Source organism: Suricata suricatta, chromosome 3 (assembly GCF_006229205.1).
Source record: "Suricata suricatta isolate VVHF042 chromosome 3, meerkat_22Aug2017_6uvM2_HiC, whole genome shotgun sequence".
Taxonomy (NCBI): domain Eukaryota; kingdom Metazoa; phylum Chordata; class Mammalia; order Carnivora; family Herpestidae; genus Suricata; species Suricata suricatta.
This window is the reverse complement of record NC_043702.1, coordinates 25374025-25393390: the sequence shown is the minus strand read 5'-3', so window position 1 is coordinate 25393390 and position 19366 is coordinate 25374025. Positions and strand designations below refer to the sequence as shown.

The window sequence follows — 19366 nt, the reverse complement described above, 5'->3', positions numbered from 1 at the left end:
AAGACAAAACAAAACCCAGGGATGGAATAACCAAGAACTGTGGGACAACTACAAAATGGGTTTACATGTAATGGAAATACCAGAAGGCAAAGATGAAAAAGAAGAACTATTTGAGTAACAATTGAGAATTTCTCCAAATTAATGTCAGACATCAAACTACAGATCCAGAAGTTCAGAGAACATCACACAAGACAAATGCCAAAAGTAAATTAGATAGCATATGTCACCAGATAAATGAAGCAGTTATTAAAATTACATTAAGTTATATACAATTAATAGTATACTTACAATAATAGTTCATCTAAAAATTTTTACTAAAAATTACTTATGTATTTTTCCCACTAAAATGAAAGCCATATGAAGGCAAGGTTTGAATGTTTTCATTCAATGCTGTATCCTAGAATACTGTTTGGCACAAGGCAAGCAGACTGTTAATAAGTATTTCTTCAACTAACAGCATCAAATATAATAAATTTACAGTTGACCCTTAAACAATGTGGGTTTGAACTGTGTAGGTTCACGTATATGTGTGTTTCTTTTTTTTTCCAGTAAATACAGAACAGGTATTATAAATGCATTTTCCCTCATGACTTATAACATTCTTTTCTCAGGCTTATCTTATTGTAATAGGATATACAGCACATATAACATACAAAATACGTGTTAATCAGCTATTTATGTTATGGGTAATGCTTCCAGTCAACAGTAAGCTATTAGTAGTTGAGTTTTGGGGAAATCAAAAGTCTTATGTAGATTTGTGACTACTACCCCTAACTTCAATGTTGTTCGAGGGCCAACTGTATTTTAAAATGTTAAGGAAGGGGGCACCTGGGTGTCTCAGTCAGTTAAGTGTCTGACTTCGGCTCAGGTCATAATCTCATGGTTATTGAGTTCGAGCCCACCTCAGGCTCTGTGCTGAAAGCTTGGGTCCTGGATCTTGCTTTGGATTCTGTGTCTCCCTCTCTCTCTGCCCTCTCCTCTACTTGCAGTCTGTCTCTCTCTCAAAAATAAACAAATTTTAAAAAAATAATAACTTCTTTAGTGTCAAGAAAGGAGGTTCATGAGCTTTTACTATGAAAGGAGTCTTAAGGCTAGGAAATATTAGCATAGAACATTGCTGTCCAACAGAAATATAATGTGAGTTACCTACTTAATGTTAAATTTACTACTAGACATATTTTAAAAAGTAAAAAAAACCCGTGAAGTTAATTTTCATTCCACTGAACTATTATATGCAAAATATTTCAATTTGTAATCAATATAAACATATCTTGGGGAGAAATTTGATGTTTTGTATGTGTGCTAAGTCACAAAATCCAGTGTTTTTTACATTTAACATGAATTCAATTGGACTAGCCACATTTCAGGGGCTTGATAGTCACATGTAATTAAAGCTTACCTTACTAGACAGTACAAAGTATATAGTCCCCCTAAGTAAACAGAAATCAACCATTAAAATATTTTAGTCCCCACAGGTCTTAGCTAAACATATTGTTTAGTATTTTTAGGGACCAATAATATGTTATTCAAAAATATGGAAAAGGCACATCCTTAAAAAGCTTTCAAAGAAGCATCTTGATCTTCTCATAAATATCTAGTTTCTAATTATTCAGTTTCTAATCATGCATATAATTATGTGGGGAAAAAGCATTAAGATCTAGGCTAAATCTAAGAAATTTCTTTCTAGCTGCTAAAATACTGTACTATATTTACTCTAGGCACCATTTATTTCATATGCACCTAAAATAACCAGGCAAAACAGGCCCCTCTTCTAAGAGTTTCATATATAGGACTTCAAAAAACCTGAAACAGATAAAACAGAGAAAAACTAAACTCCTTTTGGCCACAACATAAAAAAGTAAAATATTAAAGCAAACAGGATTTAAAAAACAAAACTGCAAGCTAAGGACCAAACCAGTACCTTTTCAAAGAAAGAACTAATCATATTATTCTGATTATCTGTCAAGAAGCAACTGTTCTTGATGATTCAAAACTCAACTGTTTCCTGAGCATGAATTTCACATGTTTTTACAACAAAGTTTTCAAATTACATTTTAATTTAAATAGGTATTAATTAAATATCTTAGCATATCCAAGCCCAGACATTTTGTGTGTGGCAAAAAAACCCAAAAGCTAATGTTATAAATGTGTTACAGACAATCCACTTAGTAAATAACCCTACAGTGAATAGTCTATTTTTTCCAAAAAATACCAATGAGAAAGAAAACTGCAGTAAAACAAGCCAAAGTTTATGCCTTTTAAGTTTCTTTTTTTTTTTTTAAGTTTATTTATTTTGAGAGAGAGACAGAGTGAGGGAGGAATAGAGAAGACAGAGAGAAAGAGAAGAGAGAGAATTCCAAGCAGGCTCCACGCTGTCAGCACAGAGCCCAATGTGGTGCTCAATTGAGTTCATGAACTGTGAGATCATGACCTGAGCCAAAATTAAGAGTCTGAAGCTTAAGTGACTAAGCCACCCAGGTGCCCTCAAAGTTTATACCTTTAAGTAACAAACATTTAAAAACCACAAAGAATCAAAACGTTTTGTCTTTCATTTTGGCCATATTAAGCTTCATTATTACATATAAAATCAAATTAATTCAGTAAAAGAGTCTAAAGTCTATACCATAAATTCTAATTTTTGGTCTACAATTTAATCTAACACATTCATTGTGAATTAAAAAAAGGAAGAAATTAGTTTATATTTACCACAAAAAAAAAAGCTTTGCCCTGGGTGCCTGAGCGGCTCAGTCAGTTAAGTGTCAGGCTTCATCATCTCATGGTTCATGAGTTTGAGCCCCGTGGGCTCTTTGCTGACAGCTCAGAGCCTGGAGCCTGCCTCAGATTCTATGTCTTCCTCTCTCTCCCTTCCTCTCCCCCACTTGTGCTCTCTCTCTCTTATAAATAAACAAACATTAAAAAAAAAATTTAAAAAAATAAAAGGCTTTGCCCTGATGTCTACAAAATGTTTCCATTAGTAATTTAATCTTTATTTATAAATCATACATATTTATGAATTTAGCATTAATTAAGTGTAAAACAGTCCTATAGACCTCATGGGATATAGTAAATATGTCATCCCTCAAACCTTGCATGTACATAATGATTATGATGTCAATAATTACTGAGTTGATCCACACTTGGCAGATCAAATCTTTACAATATATAAGTCACATATAGCAAATAACTTTTGGCATGCATTCTTAAAAAAAAATCAAAAGTCTGCTAATCTAGGAGTGCAAGGGTGGCTCAGTCAGTTGAGCATCCAACTGCTGATTTCAGCTTAAATCATGATCCAGGGTTGTGGGACTGAGACCCGTGTTGGGCTCCACACTGAGTGTGGAGCCAGCTTGAGATTCTCTTTTTCCCTCTACTACTCCACTGCTCCCACACATGCTCTCTTTCTGTCTAAAAAAAATAATAATAAAAAATAAATAAATAAATAATTAAAGTTTGCTAATCTAATCTATCTTCAGAATTGAAACATAATCTAGATAATTTAGATTAGAAGAACAATCCTTCCTCCTAAAAATGAACATTAAACATTAAAAGCCAAATCTGATTTTCTCCCCCTAAAATACTTCACACTTTGACTACGATTTCTATTCTAGCACATGTATGCATATTGCATAGAGTCCATGGAAAATATCCTATTCAAATCTACTCAGAACATTAATTTACTCTTTCAACTGGAATCTGGATAATACTAGTTCTCTTACCTGCAGTAACACAAACTAGGAATTACAGTATCACAAATAAGGCAGACTCACCTACAAGTTTAAAACAATAAAAACTACCAACAGCATTTTGAGAGAAGGGAGAATCCTGAGGTAGGGACAAAAATTATTTTCCACAGTTAAAACTTAAATGTGTTTCAGACAGCAGCTGATCCATTATAAAAGTCAGAGAAAGAAAAGGAAAAAAAGACAAATCCTCTTAGCAAAGTATGAGAGAAGCTCTTTCAAATATTACTAAAGTATAAGAAAATTCAAAATTTTTGATTTAGAACTCAAAGAAAAATTCCAATTAAAACGACAGAAGTAAAGAGAATTTATACTGGTGTAATTTTACTCCTCAAAAATATCGAAGTTAATGGAAGATATAAATATAAAAGTGTCATGTTTTCAAGATTTCTTTGTTATATACAAGCATTCTCAATTTACAGCAGAGAACACCGCAGTAATTGGCATGACGAGGGTACAGTTGGCTCAGTACTTTGTACTCAGTAATGTTTATAGCAGGAACTTCTTCCACTTTGAAAACTATCCCTAAAAAGGAATTCTCTTTGAAGACTAAAGGAATTTAATTAAAGATAAAGCCACTTGGGTGGCCACATAACACATCAAACAGATCATACTTCAAGCAGAATTATTACTATTCAGTTATAAGTGCATGACTCATAGGAATATACATGAAATTTTTTTTTCCTGTGTATATCCGCTTGGATCCAGAAATTTACATTTAGAAATATACTATCACATTTGCTTCAGTTTAATTTCATGTCATTAAACAATGATTAATGAATGATCTACTACCAAATAATTTTTTTTAATTACTTTGAAAAACATGCTTGAGAATTCTTGGACTTTTAGGACTGGAAACAGACAATAAATACAAGGTTTATTACAAATATTAATAAAACCTCAATATTAAAATTGAATGCATTTTCTCCCAATTCTGCAGTACTTAGAGAACTGTCACATCTGTGTAAAAATAGAACGTGCTTCTAAAAACCTAAAAATATTATTTTTAAAAACCTTCATTATGAATAGTCTTCAGATTTTCATTATAGATTATCTACAGGCAAGTACAATATTACCTTTTTAAAAATTTTTTTAATGTTTTATTTATTTTTGATACACAGAGAAACACAGCATGAGAGGGGGAGGGGCAGAGAGAGAAGGAGACACAGAACCGGAAGCAGGCTCCAGGCACTGAGCTAGCTGTCAGCACAGAGCCTGACGCGGGGCTTGAACCCACGAACGTGAGATCTGACCTGAGCCGAAGCCGGAGGCTTAACCGACTGAGCCACCCAGGTGCCCCAATATTACCATTTTTATTAACATTTGCTGGTTGTTTATCCTACATGAAAAAAGGAGCACAGTTCACTGAAATCTCTCTTTGAGACAACATTTAAGAGGAAAAAAATAAAAAGAAATCATGTGGAAATGGCACACACTCCTTACCTTTCTAAATTGAAATAATGTAAGATTGTATTGATAATTCAGAGTCATCCCTACATACAGTATTCCATTAATGTACTGTAATGCAGTCAGGACTTTAAGACAGAGGTGGAAGATGGTATGCTTTCAAGTCAGTAAACTGGTTGCTAAGTCTCTATTAGCTGTCACTTCTGTTGCAAGCAGCCCGCTCCTTGGAGTTTGTAACTTGAGGAACTCAACTGGTAAACAATCCTAAACACAATTCTAAAACCTCAAGACACCGCTTTCTGACTCCCTATAATCTAATACAGTATAGCCAAATGCAAAGGACATGAGAGGAAAAGAACTGAATAAATGAAAATTAAAATTACAGATGACACATAAGGCTTATGTAGTAGGTTAAAGGCAGCAAAAGATATTATAGGCAATAATAGGTGGCCTATCAAGAACAATGTGAATAAAACTTTAGACAGTAGGCTTTAAAAATAGTAATAACCCAGTAAAGGCTACCTGTGAAACTAGAATGATCGAAATGGAATTTTTAAGTGAACTCCCTACAAGATAGATAAATGAATAAAGGAAATGAAATAGTTTCAGTCATTATGAGGAGTGGCATAAAAACTGGACGGAGCTCTTGGATAATGTAGCAGCTGAACAATGAGAAATCACTGGACCTTTTAGTAGACAACTCTGAGAGCATCAGTGAGTGCTCCACATGAAGGGAGAAGTACCATAATGAATCAGTCAATAACGGTACATTGCCTGCCAACAATGTACTGGTGAACTGAATAAGACCAAAAAAAGAAAAAAATCATTTCCTGATCTTGCAGAGGTCAAAAAGGTAAATATTAACAGCCAAATGGCAAGTGTTCCCTGAGGACTCACTTTGTGATTTTCAGCTCGTCAAATATGAAATATATTCTCCTTTGAGCAACTTACAATAAGTTAGGAAAATAAAATATATGGGTCACAAACCCAGTCGGAAAAAATGCAAATTAAAACAAGATTTTTTGTTTCAATACTAATAATCACTAGCAGAGGAACAAAGATATAAGGTGAGGCTGGCTCACACACTAGATACATTGCATCGTACTAGATAAAACATTCTGGAAGGTAGTTTGGTGATGTTCAAGAGCCTTAAACACACACACACACAACACAGGCACACTGACCTAGTAATTTCTTTTACAAACCTCAGGGGAAAAATTTTTTCAAAGACTTTTGTAAAAAGCGATTCTCTGTAGTGAAGTTTATACTTGAGCAAAACATCAGAAACATCCCAAACATCTGCCAATAGGGAAATTTTTAGATAGTTACACGATGTAATTTTAAGCAACGAAAAATAATTTTTCAAAGACTAGTGACTATGGAACGTTTATGAGGTAGACTTAAATGAAAATAACACGATATCAGTTATAGGGAAAATAAACATATTGAGAGAGAAACACACGTATTTTTCTTATTTGCACTCATCTTTATTTTCCAAATTATTTTATAAGATTAAGTAAGCAATTGCTATTTAGAAATGGCACGTATGACGCACAAAAAGAAATGTAAAAGATAAATGCGATAGAACTGGCCTGGATTTTAAAAAATCATGTAAAAACTCCAGATGGGCTGGGGAAGGGAAATAATGATTATCTAGATTAAAACTACAGAAAAATGATGGCAACCTTGACACTGATCTGAGTAAATAAGTGACAAGTGGGGGAGAATAAAAAAGAATAGTTACAACAGATTTTAAAGATATTCAAACATATCCTATTTCATGATTCATTCACCGTTTATACTCTAACAGAATGCTGGATTATAAAAAAAAAAAACCTGACTTTTGCTATAAAACCGTATTACTTAGCAATTTCTGTATTTGTAATGCTTGGTAAAGACTGTAAGCTACTCTTACTAACACAAGGTATTTAATGATCGTAACAATCTCTTAAAGCGGGGATCGTATTATGAAACTATTTGCAAGATGAAACAAACATTGAGATCAGAGGGGTTGTGACTTGCCCAAGGAAACGGCCAGTTAGAAACTGGAAACAGCAGAAACCACTCAATGCTGATACCTCTTTCTCAAGTAATCTACATTCCAGATGCCAAGGTTTTCTCCAATATTGACTTATTTTTAGAGCCTCTTTTACCTTGTCAAAAATCACGGCCAGTTTTGTCAGCAGTATTGGTATCTCTTACGTTTAATTGGTAACAGAACTGCCCCAATCCTGCATTTTATGAACATTCCTACCAAGTTCAGCACCAAGTTAAGCAAACTTGAGTAAGACGAAATAAGTTACCCTCTTACACCTCATCAGCTGACTAAAGTTTGAGGAATCAAATAGGAATGTGCTTCCCTCAGTTAAAAAAAAAAAATCAATCTCCAAAATCCCCCACCTCCCTGCGCCGCGCCCCACAGCTGATCCGAGGTAAAGGGTGGAGTGGATCTGCGGGGCAGAGCGGGCAGGGAACCAAACACACACTAATTCTCTCAAAGTTAAGAAAGCATTACAAGAGGGTTCATCCAGTGCCTTCCCTCTTGTAGGCATAGCCAGCCTCTTTTTTATTTAATGCCCAGAAAACAGCTTTGCATTTCTTGCTACCAAACATAGCTTCAAATTTTCCAGCAACGTGGGTCCCTTCGGAACACCTAGAAGCGACACAAACTTGGAAAACAGCATGCCTCAATAATTCTCTACATTCCTCTCCACCCCATCTAATTCCAAAGACCAAATCAAGGTATGCCTGAAACAAAGTATAAAATAAAGAAAACAAGAGTCACATCTAACACAGACGGCTACGCTTCAGAGCTCTCCCAAAACACCCGCCACCACAACCGCACCCGGAGGAGCGGCCGCTAAAACAAGAGGCTGCCCCAGGAATCCACGTGTTCTGCCTTCTGCGCATGCGCCAGCCAAAACAAAAGGGAGGCCTGCCAAGCCCCTCCCCTGCCCCCACGTGACCGCGCCTAGGTCCGCCCCCACCCCTCCCTCCAATCCTTTTCTCCCCTCCCCTCAGCTTCTGCCAAGGCTGTTAGGTTTAGCCGTTTAAATTTGGCTGCGGTCCGACCCTTGCCCTAGAACGCGATCCTGTGCCGTGGACCCAGAGTCCAACAGCCCAGAGGATTCGGGGGGCGAAGGGGCTGCCGTTCGGCTGCCGGGCCCGCAAGTCCACCCGGCGGTCTTCTCCGCTCTACCCTCCCCGCGCTGCCGCTGTCCCCGGCAGAGGAGACCCACCCCACTCAGCCCGCCGCTGAGACGCCGGCCACTCGCCTGCTGGGGCGCCCTGGCTCCCCTCCGCCGCCGCACCTTCGGTCCGGCCGTGGTGGGGGCTGCTGAGGTGATCTCTAGCTGCCCGCCCGCCTCCCCCGCCCGGAGCGCCGCTGACTCGTCTCCAGAGCGCGCCCCGCTCCCGCCCCAGCCGCCGCCGCGGTTTAACAGTCCGCCCGCTGCCCGCAGCTCCGGGCGGCTCGGGGACGGAACCCTGCCGAGGTGGAGGGGCAGTGGGCGGGGCGCGACGCCAGCCAATGGCAGCGGGGGAGGAGAAGCGCCATGCAAATGAGCGCGGGTGGCGGGGAAACCCCGGCAGGGGGCGGGGTCTGCCAGGGCGACTCGAGCGTTCTCGAAGTGGCTGGTGCGCGACGCCCGAGCACTAGGGCAGAGGCGCGGCGGCTCCCTGGGGGCGGGTTCCTGGTTCTCGCTCCTAGCTGCTTCCCTCGCCAGCGGGAAACAGGCGCGCGCGGGCGCGCGCGTGCACACACACACCCCCCAAAAAATACAGGCGGGCGACTTCCCGCCCTGCTTTTCTATTTCTGTACCACCGTGACAGGAAAAGCAAAGCGAAGGGAAAGTCGGGCTTCATTACGCCCTGCTGCCTGCGCTCGGGCTGCGCTGGCTCCTGGCGTCCAAACCATCCCGTCTTGCGGCTCGAGGGGCAAGTTTTAACAAAGCTTTGTCACAGTTGCCGAATCTGTACATCTCCTTTGCATTTGCTTGCATACGTGCTCTGAGCTCAAACCCAAAGTCATAATTCCATACGACCCCCGAGAGGCCCTGAAATAGGGTGACAAACCTGTCCCGAATCCAGCTGGGTCGTTTTATGGTAAAAATCAGGAGCCGCTCCCTCAAGCATTTTAAAATCTGCACAAAGCTGGTTTGAGGGGCGTTAGAGTTAATTCTGTACTGCAGTAGCGCAAATAAATAAACCGGGTTTTGTGTGGAGATAGTTGGCCAGGGACCCAAAAACATTTCTAAGTCTTGCACCTGGCCCAGAGTTCCTCTCACTTCTAAGCTAGACCTGGACATTTCCCCAGCCACGCACTTTTTAAAAAAATAAACTTTTAAAAATATAACTCATTCGATGTTGAGTTTTCTCATCGGGTTTTCCTAACCACCTAATTTACACGTAAATAAAGCACACTAGAATTTTAGTTCCAAAAAGACAACTGGCATTATTTCAACCTTATTAACTGAATAAGATCATGGCAGGGGGAGGGGGAATCCAAGGAACTGGAATTATAACGAAGCATAAGGCATGAAACAGATTACTGGGAATTAGAAAATAACCTCCTTGTTCTCGATTTTTCTGCAATAACTTTTTATGACAAGCTGCATTTATAACAGAGAATATAAAAATTGTGCGCGACAGTAATTGCACCTTCATAGGGGGTAAGGGAAGAGTTTCAGGAAATTGATTTACCTTCATTGGAATAAAAATTTTAAGTGAATGTTTTGTGAAAATAATTAAATAAAAAATACTGGATATTTGCTATATTCGAAAGGTTGTCCTTGACCCTTTGTCCAGAAGTGCAAAAAATAAGACGTTAAAATATTTTATTTATTTTTAAAGTTTCTTTATTTTTGAGAGAGAGCTTGCAGGGGGAAGGGCAGAGAGAGAGAGAACCCCAAGCCAGGCACCTAGCCACCTGCACAGAGCCCGTGTGGGGCTGGAACCTTGGGATCATGACCTCAGCCAAAACCAAGAGTGGGAACCCTAAGCAACTAAGCCACCCAAGGTGCCCCTAAAATGTTTTATTTTTTAACATTAATGTTTTTTATTAAGTCAAATCAGTGTTGAGATAGTTCAAAGGAAAATTTTTAACTTGAGCTGGATATTTTTAAAGACTTTGGGCAGAGGAAAAAGAAGGCATCAATCAGGAGGTAGTATCTTTGAGTTTGAGTAGAGATTGTGTTGATGATATGATTGGGCTTGAAAAGTACATGTCAACTAGATGGAGTAAATCTTGAATAGCAGGAATTCAGATTTTAACCTGAAGGAATTGTAATGCATTCAAATGGCTTGAGGATACAGTTTTCTTTTATGAAATAATTATCACTTACTACAACATGGTATTCATATACTTACTGTTTCTTGCACACATGTTTTGTGATGGGTATTGGAGATACAGCCATAAACAAAGTTCCTGCCCTGGTGGAATTTGTAGATGATAGTACAGGCATTATGCTTTGTGATTATATAAGTTATAATTCAGAGGGCATTTTTATATACATTATCTAGTTTGTTCATCAAACAACCCAAAGATAGGCTGTTTCCAATACTCCAGGTTAATTCTTCTACCTTGTAGTCAGTTCTACAATCTGCCAAATTTGTAGACCTTAAATATTTCAATATAAGCCATCATACGAATATAATTTTCTCAATTCTTTCATGGTCAGTTTTTGAACCCTCAAAGCTAATAGAAACTTGGGGGATATGAAGTGGTCAATAATACTGCCTTGGTCTAAAAAATGTAGAAAAACCCAGGGGCTCCAGCATGGCTCACTCGGTTAAGTGTCCAACTCCAGCTCAGGTCATGATCTCATGGGTCATGAGTTCCAGCCCCATGTCAGGCTCTGTGCTGACAGCTCATAGCCTGGAGCCTGCTAATAATTCTGGTCTCCCTCTCTCTCTCTGCCCCTTCCCCCATATGTGCTCGCTCTCTCTCTCTCTCTCTCGCTCTCTCTCTCTCTCTCTCTCTCTTTCTCACTCTTACTCTCTCTTTAAAAGTAAATAAACATTAAAAATATTAAAAAAATAAAAAATGTAGAAAAGCCAAAGAAAAGCAGTCATAAGTCCTTCTGTATTTTGTATGTATGAGATGATACTGCACAGTTTTTTTGCCCCATTTAACCAAATATTAAGCACATTGTCTCGACACTGAACATTACTCTCAATACTCTAGTATTTGTGGCATATGCATGCTGATTTTCCAGAAACTGTAGAATACCAAAGCTCCTTAATATGAAAACTGACATGCTGAAACATTTCTCAAATTGTTTTCCATATTCCTTATTATGCAAAAGCCTGAAAAATGCAGATTTCTTTTTACCAAGGATATATTACTATAAAGAGGGTACATTAAAGACTTTCTGATTTCTAAGAAAAAATATAACAATGGCTAGGAGACTTACAGAATCCAACAAGAACAAGGAGAAGGGAAGGGCACCATTCTTGCTGACATAATTATTACCTGTCTGGAAGCACATAAAAGTGTCCAGGTAAGCAGTATTACAATGATTTCATGAGATAAGCTTCTCTCGTCAACACTGGTTTTTATTCAGTCACCCTCTTCCTTCAGGAAACATGTGTGCAGCATTTAATATACAGCTGACATTATGATAAATGCTAGCGATACAGGAAAAAGATCATATTCTAGTCCCGAGCAGCTCATAGCCAGGGAGGAATGAGAAGCACATCCTTTTCTATCTCCCTTCCCTGATCTGTTTCTCTCCATGGTACTTTCCACCATCTAACAACACAGATTTTGATTCTTTTGTTTTTTCATTGTCTTCTCTCCCTGGGTCGAATGTAAACTCCATGAGGTCAGAAATTTTTTACTGCTTTGCTCACTGCTATATCCCCAGAGCTTAGGCAGGGCCGGGCACATGAAGGTTTCCAATACATATTTGTCGAATGCATGCATTTAATTCTGACATTTGGCAAAGTGAGTTTTATATTCATTTTCCAGGTTGGGGAAAAGTTGCGTGAGGTTCAATAATGTATCCACATTCTCACACTAATAAGGTGTGGCCAAAGTGGGATTTGAAGACCGACCTGCCCAGCTACAAATCCAGAGTCCCTTCCCCACTACCTCTCATGGAACAGAGAGCTAATTTGAAAGCCTGTACCATTTATTCCCAAAATTTCCATGGCCAGGGCAAGTGTTCCCCATTTGTATATGCTAGTATATTTAATTCTTTCTTTTTATGGTCATGTTTAGAGAGTGGGAAAGGAGAAGTAGCAGGGCTGACAGGTGATAACTCCTAATCAGGATAGATTTAGCTCTCACTAGTCAGCGTCAACACACAAGCAAAGGGCGGGGGTACCTAGTAAGAGCTATAAGATTCTTAGAACCAGGGCAGGATACAAGTGTGCCCAGAACTGGCCCATGCCTATAGGGGGATAAAAAAATGACTCTTTATGTATACAGATAACATCTTTATTCACGATAGCCACAAACTGGAGACAACACTAACATCCATCACCTGCTAAAAAGATTAAAAAATGGTTTATCCATATAATGAAATATTGCTTGGCAATAAAAAAGAAAATTATTGATAAACAGAACAACATAGATGAGTTTCAAATAGTATGAGTCAAAAGAGAGTAAATATTTTATGATTCCATTTATATAAAGTTCTAGAAAATTCAAATTTAACCTATCATGACAGAAAGCAGTTGCTTTGGCCTGGGGTAGGGGAAATTGACCAGGAAAAGTATAAAGGGTATTGAAAATACTCTATAATTTGATCATTTTGGAAGTCAAATGGGTGCATGCATTTGTTAAAATTCATCAAAACATACTTAAAACAGGTATATGCCAATGTATGAGAATTATACTTCAATAAACTTGATTTTTAAAACAAGGACTCTGCTTCTGCGTGACGTCAACTCAGAAATTTGAAGGAGCATTGAGTCCAAAATGTAGACAGAAATAAAAAAAAAAAACCAGTCTGTACTAGCTAGAATGCAGATTATCCATGTGAAATATCCAAAAGCCCAAAATAATGACAGCTTGAAAACAAAAGGGTTAATTATCTCTTTATATTTTGTTGATTCTGACACTTTTTTTAAAACAATTTAACATTTCTGAAATTGAAATGACTTCAGTGCTGATGCAATAAGAAATCATTGTATCAGTTTGACTAATGATAGGCTTTCATAATGATGCATAAATAATGATGCACCTTAAGAGTGAACGCAACATCGTACAACAAAACAAAACAATTTAAAAATGGATAGACCCAAGCTGATATAGAAACTCCACTAGGTCACCAAGGACCCAGTCTGCTTTCTATTATTCTCTTCTGCCATTCTCGGTTTCGACTTCCATTCTCAAAGTACCTTCATGGTCCCAACGGCTACTGGAACTCCAGCCACCATATCCACTTCACAGGCAACAGATAGGAAAAGGACACAAGGAAAACAGGGCCTTTAAGTTTCTCTCTCTCTCTTCCTCTTCTGATGTCCCTCTCCACAATTCTACAGTTCAGTCTTGTGGATATATTTAGTTGCAAAAGAGACTACCAAATACAACTAAACTTGAACACATTGTTACCTCCAATAATACAGGGATTATTAGGAATACTGTAGGATCACTTAGAAAGAAAGAATAGATGTTGGTTAGTAAATGGTTTCCACCAATTTCCAAAGCAAAATGTCTATAAAAACCAGAGCTGCTAAATGTAGCAAGCCGGTAGGGGGTGGAAGGATATCAGACAAACAAACAAAAACACCTAAAAGAGATTTTTTTGAACTGCATTCCCTTTTCAAGCTCTGTGGCTGTGTCTGTTGGTGTTGAGAATGATGAACACACTGATGAAATTAGAAAGAATAATGGTGCATACATCTGCAAAAGTAGGTTAGGACCAAAATATAGAAGGCTTTGAGGCAAGATGCTAAGTAAGGAATGTAAAGTTCAGTAACAGTGGAACCATTGAAGATCATTGTATAAGTAAGTGAAACGATAAAAGTGTTGTTTTCAGAACACTGATCTCATAGATGCTTTACTAAAGAAGGGTGCCTGGAAATGCTGGTCAGAAATCACTACACTCCAAAAACTATCCCAACATTCTGATTCATTTCACATGAAATGTGAACATCATGGTATTTCTTGGGATCACTGGTGTTACATTTCTATTGTAATATTAGTTCTATTTCTTCAGTTACATAGCATGTGTAAGAACATATGAAATTTATCTTTGTCGAGATGGGTCAGGTTAGGAAGCAGTAATGAAAAACACCCAAGTCAATGATTTGAGACCAAAAAAAGTTTACTTCTATCTCACACAAAGTCTGTGGCAGGTACAGGTAGCTATCCAGAGCACTTTTCTGCCCTAAGTTGGATCTGTATTCCATATTTTGATCTTCTGTCACTTCAACATCACTTCTACAGCTGCTTCCATGGGGAAGACACATACATCCTTCCATCCATAATTCATTGGCAAGGACTAGTCACATGACTCTGCACAATTGCAAGATAACCAGGAAATATAAATTTCTCATATGCCCAGAAATGAGACTTGTGCATGAATGAATATTAAAACTCTCCTAAGAAAGTCCCATCAAAAAATTTTTTAATTTTAAAATTTAAACTACAAAGGAAATTTAAAATTTTAAGTACAAAGGAAAATCAATGAAAAAAAGATATTCTTTTCAACAAGTGGTACTGAAACAATTAGACATCTATCAGCAGAAAAACAAAAATTGCCTTGACATAAATCTCATACCTTATAAAAATTACTAAATGGAACACAGACCAAAACGAAAAATGCAAAATATAAATTCTTAGAAGAAAGCATAGGAGAACAACTTTATGGCTTGAGTGGGAGCAGAAAGTTCTTAGATATGATACCAAATTCATGATCCATAGAAGAAAAAAGTTCCAAATTCATCAAAATTAAAAATGCTTGCTCTATAAAACCCACTTCAGAGCTAACTATAAGGGGCACCTGAGTAGTTCAGTTGGTTAAGCATCTGACTTTTGGTTTCGGCTCAGGTCATGATCTCACAGTTTATGGGTATGAGACACGCATCAGGCTCCATGCTGGCAGTGCACAGCCTGCTTGTAATTGTCTTTCTCTCTCTCTCTCTCTCTCTCTCTCTCTCTCTCTCTCTCTCTCTCTCAAAAATAAACAAGTAAACTTAAAAAACGAGAGAGAGAACTAGCTACGGATAGGGAGAAAATATTTACAAATCACATATCCGACAAAGAACTAGTATCCATTGGGGAAGAGCCAGAGACTGACGACCTTACACATAGGCCGTGTGAGCAAGGCTTGAACCGCTGCGGAATCGTGACAGAATACTTGGTGAGCCCCCTGTAACATGAGAGCATGGGAGACTTGTGAGGTGTTGCCACAGTCACTCCTCAATGGCTTCCCTTTCTTCCCAGGAAGCTGTCACTGAGACAGCGCTCATTGTTTCAGGGTTCTAATGGGATATGAGGTTTTTCTGCCTTGCCACCTGGAAGCACACCTCCAGCTATAAAAGTAATGAACACTCATCATGGAGTGGAATCCGCAGCAAGAGAGTGCCCCTCATTCCTACTACAGTCATATGGCCTCTTTCGTCCGCTTTTGGTTCAGTGTCATCCCACACAAAGACCAAGGGGAGTGGAAAGAGGCGGTACCTTTAAGCTACTCATCTTTTCACTCTATGTAAACAGTAAATTTAGTCCAAAAAAGAGCTCATTGTTTATTTACCAGCTGAATCTGTTCAGCCTGGCTTTGCCTTATGCTTGACAGCATCAGAATATATAAATAATTCTTAAAGCTTAATATCAAGAACAATCAACCCAACTACAAAATGGGCAAAAGACCTGAACAGAAAGTTCACCAAAGAAAGTATGTGGAAGGCAGTACTTATGAAGAGCTGTTCAATATCATTAGGCATTAGGGAAATGCAAATTAAAGCCACAGTACGATATCACTATATACATAGTAAGCAGATGAATGGATGACTACACTGCAGTATATCCACACAGTGACATACTCTTTAGCACTAAAAGAAGGAACATCCTACTCCCTCAACATGAATAAATATTAAACTCATCTTGCTCAGAGAATGAAGCCATTCTCAAGAAGTTACAGACAGTATGATTCCATTTTTATGACCGTCTCGAAACAACAAAACCATAACAGAGAACAGGTTGGTAGGAAGGGGGCTGGGGGGCTGGGGGGCTAGGGGAACAGAGGTGTGACTATAAAGGATACAAGGCATATGGGGGGTAGTGGAACCGTGGTGGGGCTTGCATGCCTCTATTTACATGCTGTATTCAGAGAACCAAAAAAGACAAATTTACTGTATATATGTATACCAAAACCAGGCACCTTTACTATATGTTATTTTAAAAAATAAAGTTTAAAAAGAAAGAAACAAGAAAGACAGGAGAACTGTTATAAAAAAAAAAAGAGATTTAAGAGACATTAAAAAATGCAATTTGTCGACTTGGTTTGGATCATGATTTGAACAAACCAACTACAAGAGGTGTTCTTGACACAACCATGAAAAAAATTGTTTAATGTTTATCTATTTATTTTGATACTGAGAGAGAGAAGGAGGGAGAGAGAGAATCGCAAGTACATTCCATGCTCAGCAGGGAGCCCAACGCAGGGCTCCATTTCAGGACCCACAGGGAGATGGCAACCTGAGCAGATACCAGCATATAAAATAGCTACCCAGGCACCCCAACCAAGACAGTTTTAATGTTGATTTGGGACTATAGATTAAATTTAAGATTTTAAATGGTTATGATGGCCTTGTGGTTATGTAAAATCAATCTTTGTCAGTTAGGTATTTATTCTGAAATATACATGTGTGTGAAATAGGACTAAGTCTGGGATTTGATTTAAAAAACATGAGAAAAAAGTGGGGGGGATACATTGGCAGATATTGAAGCTAGCGGTTCATTATACCATCGTTATTATTTTTGAGTATGTTTTAAGTTTTCTGTAGTTTTTCTTAAAAATGGAAAAGGAGATTTCAAAAACAGGGCAGAACTTCCTTTACACATTTAGTATAAAGCAGCAGATATGATAGGCCTACGGGTGGTTTTCATCTCAAAGTTGAATCTTTCCAATGACTTCAAATAAATAAATGCTGCATGTGCCAAAAATAATACTGACATATGGAAAAAACAAAGTCTCCTAGAAATCTCACATCTTGAACAATAAACTTCTAAAATTACTAGATTAGTAAAGATTTGCAGTTAGATTTTAAAATAGCAAATCAAAACAGTTTCTTTTATATATTGCCATTTTCACTGGCACTACTAAAGAAATAAAGGGCAAAAATAATTTTATAGCAATAATTATTATTCTAAAAACCTCAGCTAAAAACCAAAATTACTCAGGCTTTTTGATTCTCATTAATTATTTACACAGTGTGGCTTTCTTGCTGTGTTGGTCCAGTCTGTTCTTTTGAGCATTATTATTATTTATCATTTCTTGAGCACTTAGCGCAGCGTGATATACAGATGACAAATTCCCTCCCTAGGGGACAACAATCAAAGCCACACAAGCAAAACACAAAGGTTAAGTATTTAAGAAATAAAAACTACATGAAAGGTTAAAAAACACACTCTGTATTCCTTTTTGTTGCTTTCAGCTTTAAGCCCAGGATACAACACATGCTTCTTTTAGGGACTCAAAACAAGAGTGAAGTTGGCAAGACAAAGAAAACAACTAGCTTAGAATAGATAGAAAACCTACTAGACATCATTCCAAGAAGATATCCTATTTTACAAATCCTTTTACTTTCTGAAGTATAAAAATTACTAAAACCTATTCCTAGTTCTAGTGGACCGTAATGGCTTTGTGCGTGGCATGATTTAGGTCTGTCCAGCAGACTTTTCTGTTCCCTTTCTTCTGATGATACCACGCTCTGCTTCAGGAACTGCTTCCCCTAGTCTGTGTATTAATGATGAGACTGTCAATCATAATGCACCTTTCCCCCACCTTATAATGACATTGTGCTGAAAGCTGTAGGCCTGGAGAAGCCCAAGGTCATTTTTACAGACCGTGTAATGAAATTTCTCTACAGGGTCCATTAGGCCAATTTGCGTGCACGTGTGCGTGCACACACACACACATACACACACACACACACAAAGTAAAATAGGTAGAGGTAGTGTAAGTGCTGGAAGTTGTAAGCCCCAGAACCAGGCTTTCTGAGACCCTGGTTCCTAGTTCCTAAAGTTCTTTAGATTGCAGGAGCTACTCCACAATCCTTTCAAGTTACCACATTCAAATTTGTGCTTACTATAGTAAAATTTAGGTTTCTTTTGTCATTTGCACCTGAAAGAATCTTTTTTTTTTTTTTAGGTATAGCTGGTAATTGATGATAATTTAATGTTTCATTTAAAGTTTAAGGTTTAATGTTTTCCTTATGGAAGTAGAAAATTATCACTATGATTTGGTAACTAATTATGTCAAGAAGCAAATTCAGGCAGTATTTATGGAACTTCAGTAGAAAAATTAAGAAATTATCTTGTAATGTGCTTTCGATTATCTATTATCCTCTAATGTTTGATATTTCAAATAATCTTATATCCCACTTTTCTAAATTTTAAATATGTTATTTACCTATCACACCATCTTTTCAACAAAGGCACTGTTCTGTAGAGATGCTACCATATTGGAGGTGTTGTTATTAATACGTTAATGTTCACATGGGCATCAAGGAATGAGCTTTGGTTTTAAGAACCATAACAGCAAAATCACAAACATAATCAATATAGGCAACCTCCAGGGATGATTAGGGACATTCATCTTCAGTCCATTTTTTTAAATTAAAATAATAAAGATTTCACACCTGTCCCACTGGTCAATATTTTTTTTCCCCTCGCTCTTTTTTTTTGAAATTTTATTTTATTTTATTTTTTTTACTTTATAAAGTTTCATATTTTTTTAACATATGCAATTATTTCCCGTCATTTACAACACAGTAGTTACAATGACACTCCAAACAGAAAAGCAAAGTAAAAAATCAAAACCCCAACTTCTGTTTCATGTAATTAGACTTATACAGAAATTAGAAGGTTAAGTAACAACTAGTTAATCACCTAATTTCACAGCTATCTGAAGTGGCAATCGTTATATAGCAGCTTATCTAGGATACATTCAAGATAAATGATACAATTTATTACTTGTTCATAAGCTACAACACAGCCTGCTTAATACCTTTCCTTAAATATACTCCCTCTATACTACAATATG

The 19366-nt window shown here is 37.7% G+C and overlaps 2 protein-coding genes across 6 annotated transcripts in view; both read right to left on the bottom strand.

Annotated features, from left to right (window-relative positions):
• The window catches only part of KANSL1L (KAT8 regulatory NSL complex subunit 1 like), a 129938-nt gene extending 121411 nt beyond the window's left edge, over positions 1-8527 (bottom strand). For both annotated transcript variants that reach the window (XM_029933929.1, XM_029933930.1), the window contains exon 1: positions 8423-8527. The gene's annotated coding sequence lies outside the window, so the exon portion shown is untranslated. The remainder of the gene's footprint in view (positions 1-8422) is intronic.
• Positions 8528-12572: 4045 nt separating this feature from the next.
• Positions 12573-19366, bottom strand: part of ACADL (acyl-CoA dehydrogenase long chain) — a 50006-nt gene continuing 43212 nt past the window's right edge. For 2 of the 4 annotated variants that reach the window (XM_029933922.1, XM_029933926.1), the window contains one exon: positions 12573-13537. In XM_029933922.1, coding sequence (XP_029789782.1) covers positions 13447-13537 — 91 coding nt within the window. In that variant the 3' untranslated portion in view covers positions 12573-13446. Of the gene's footprint in view, positions 13538-14404; positions 14614-19366 lie in introns of those variants that run through there. The other 2 variants (XM_029933925.1, XM_029933928.1) reach the window with 1 other exon arrangement.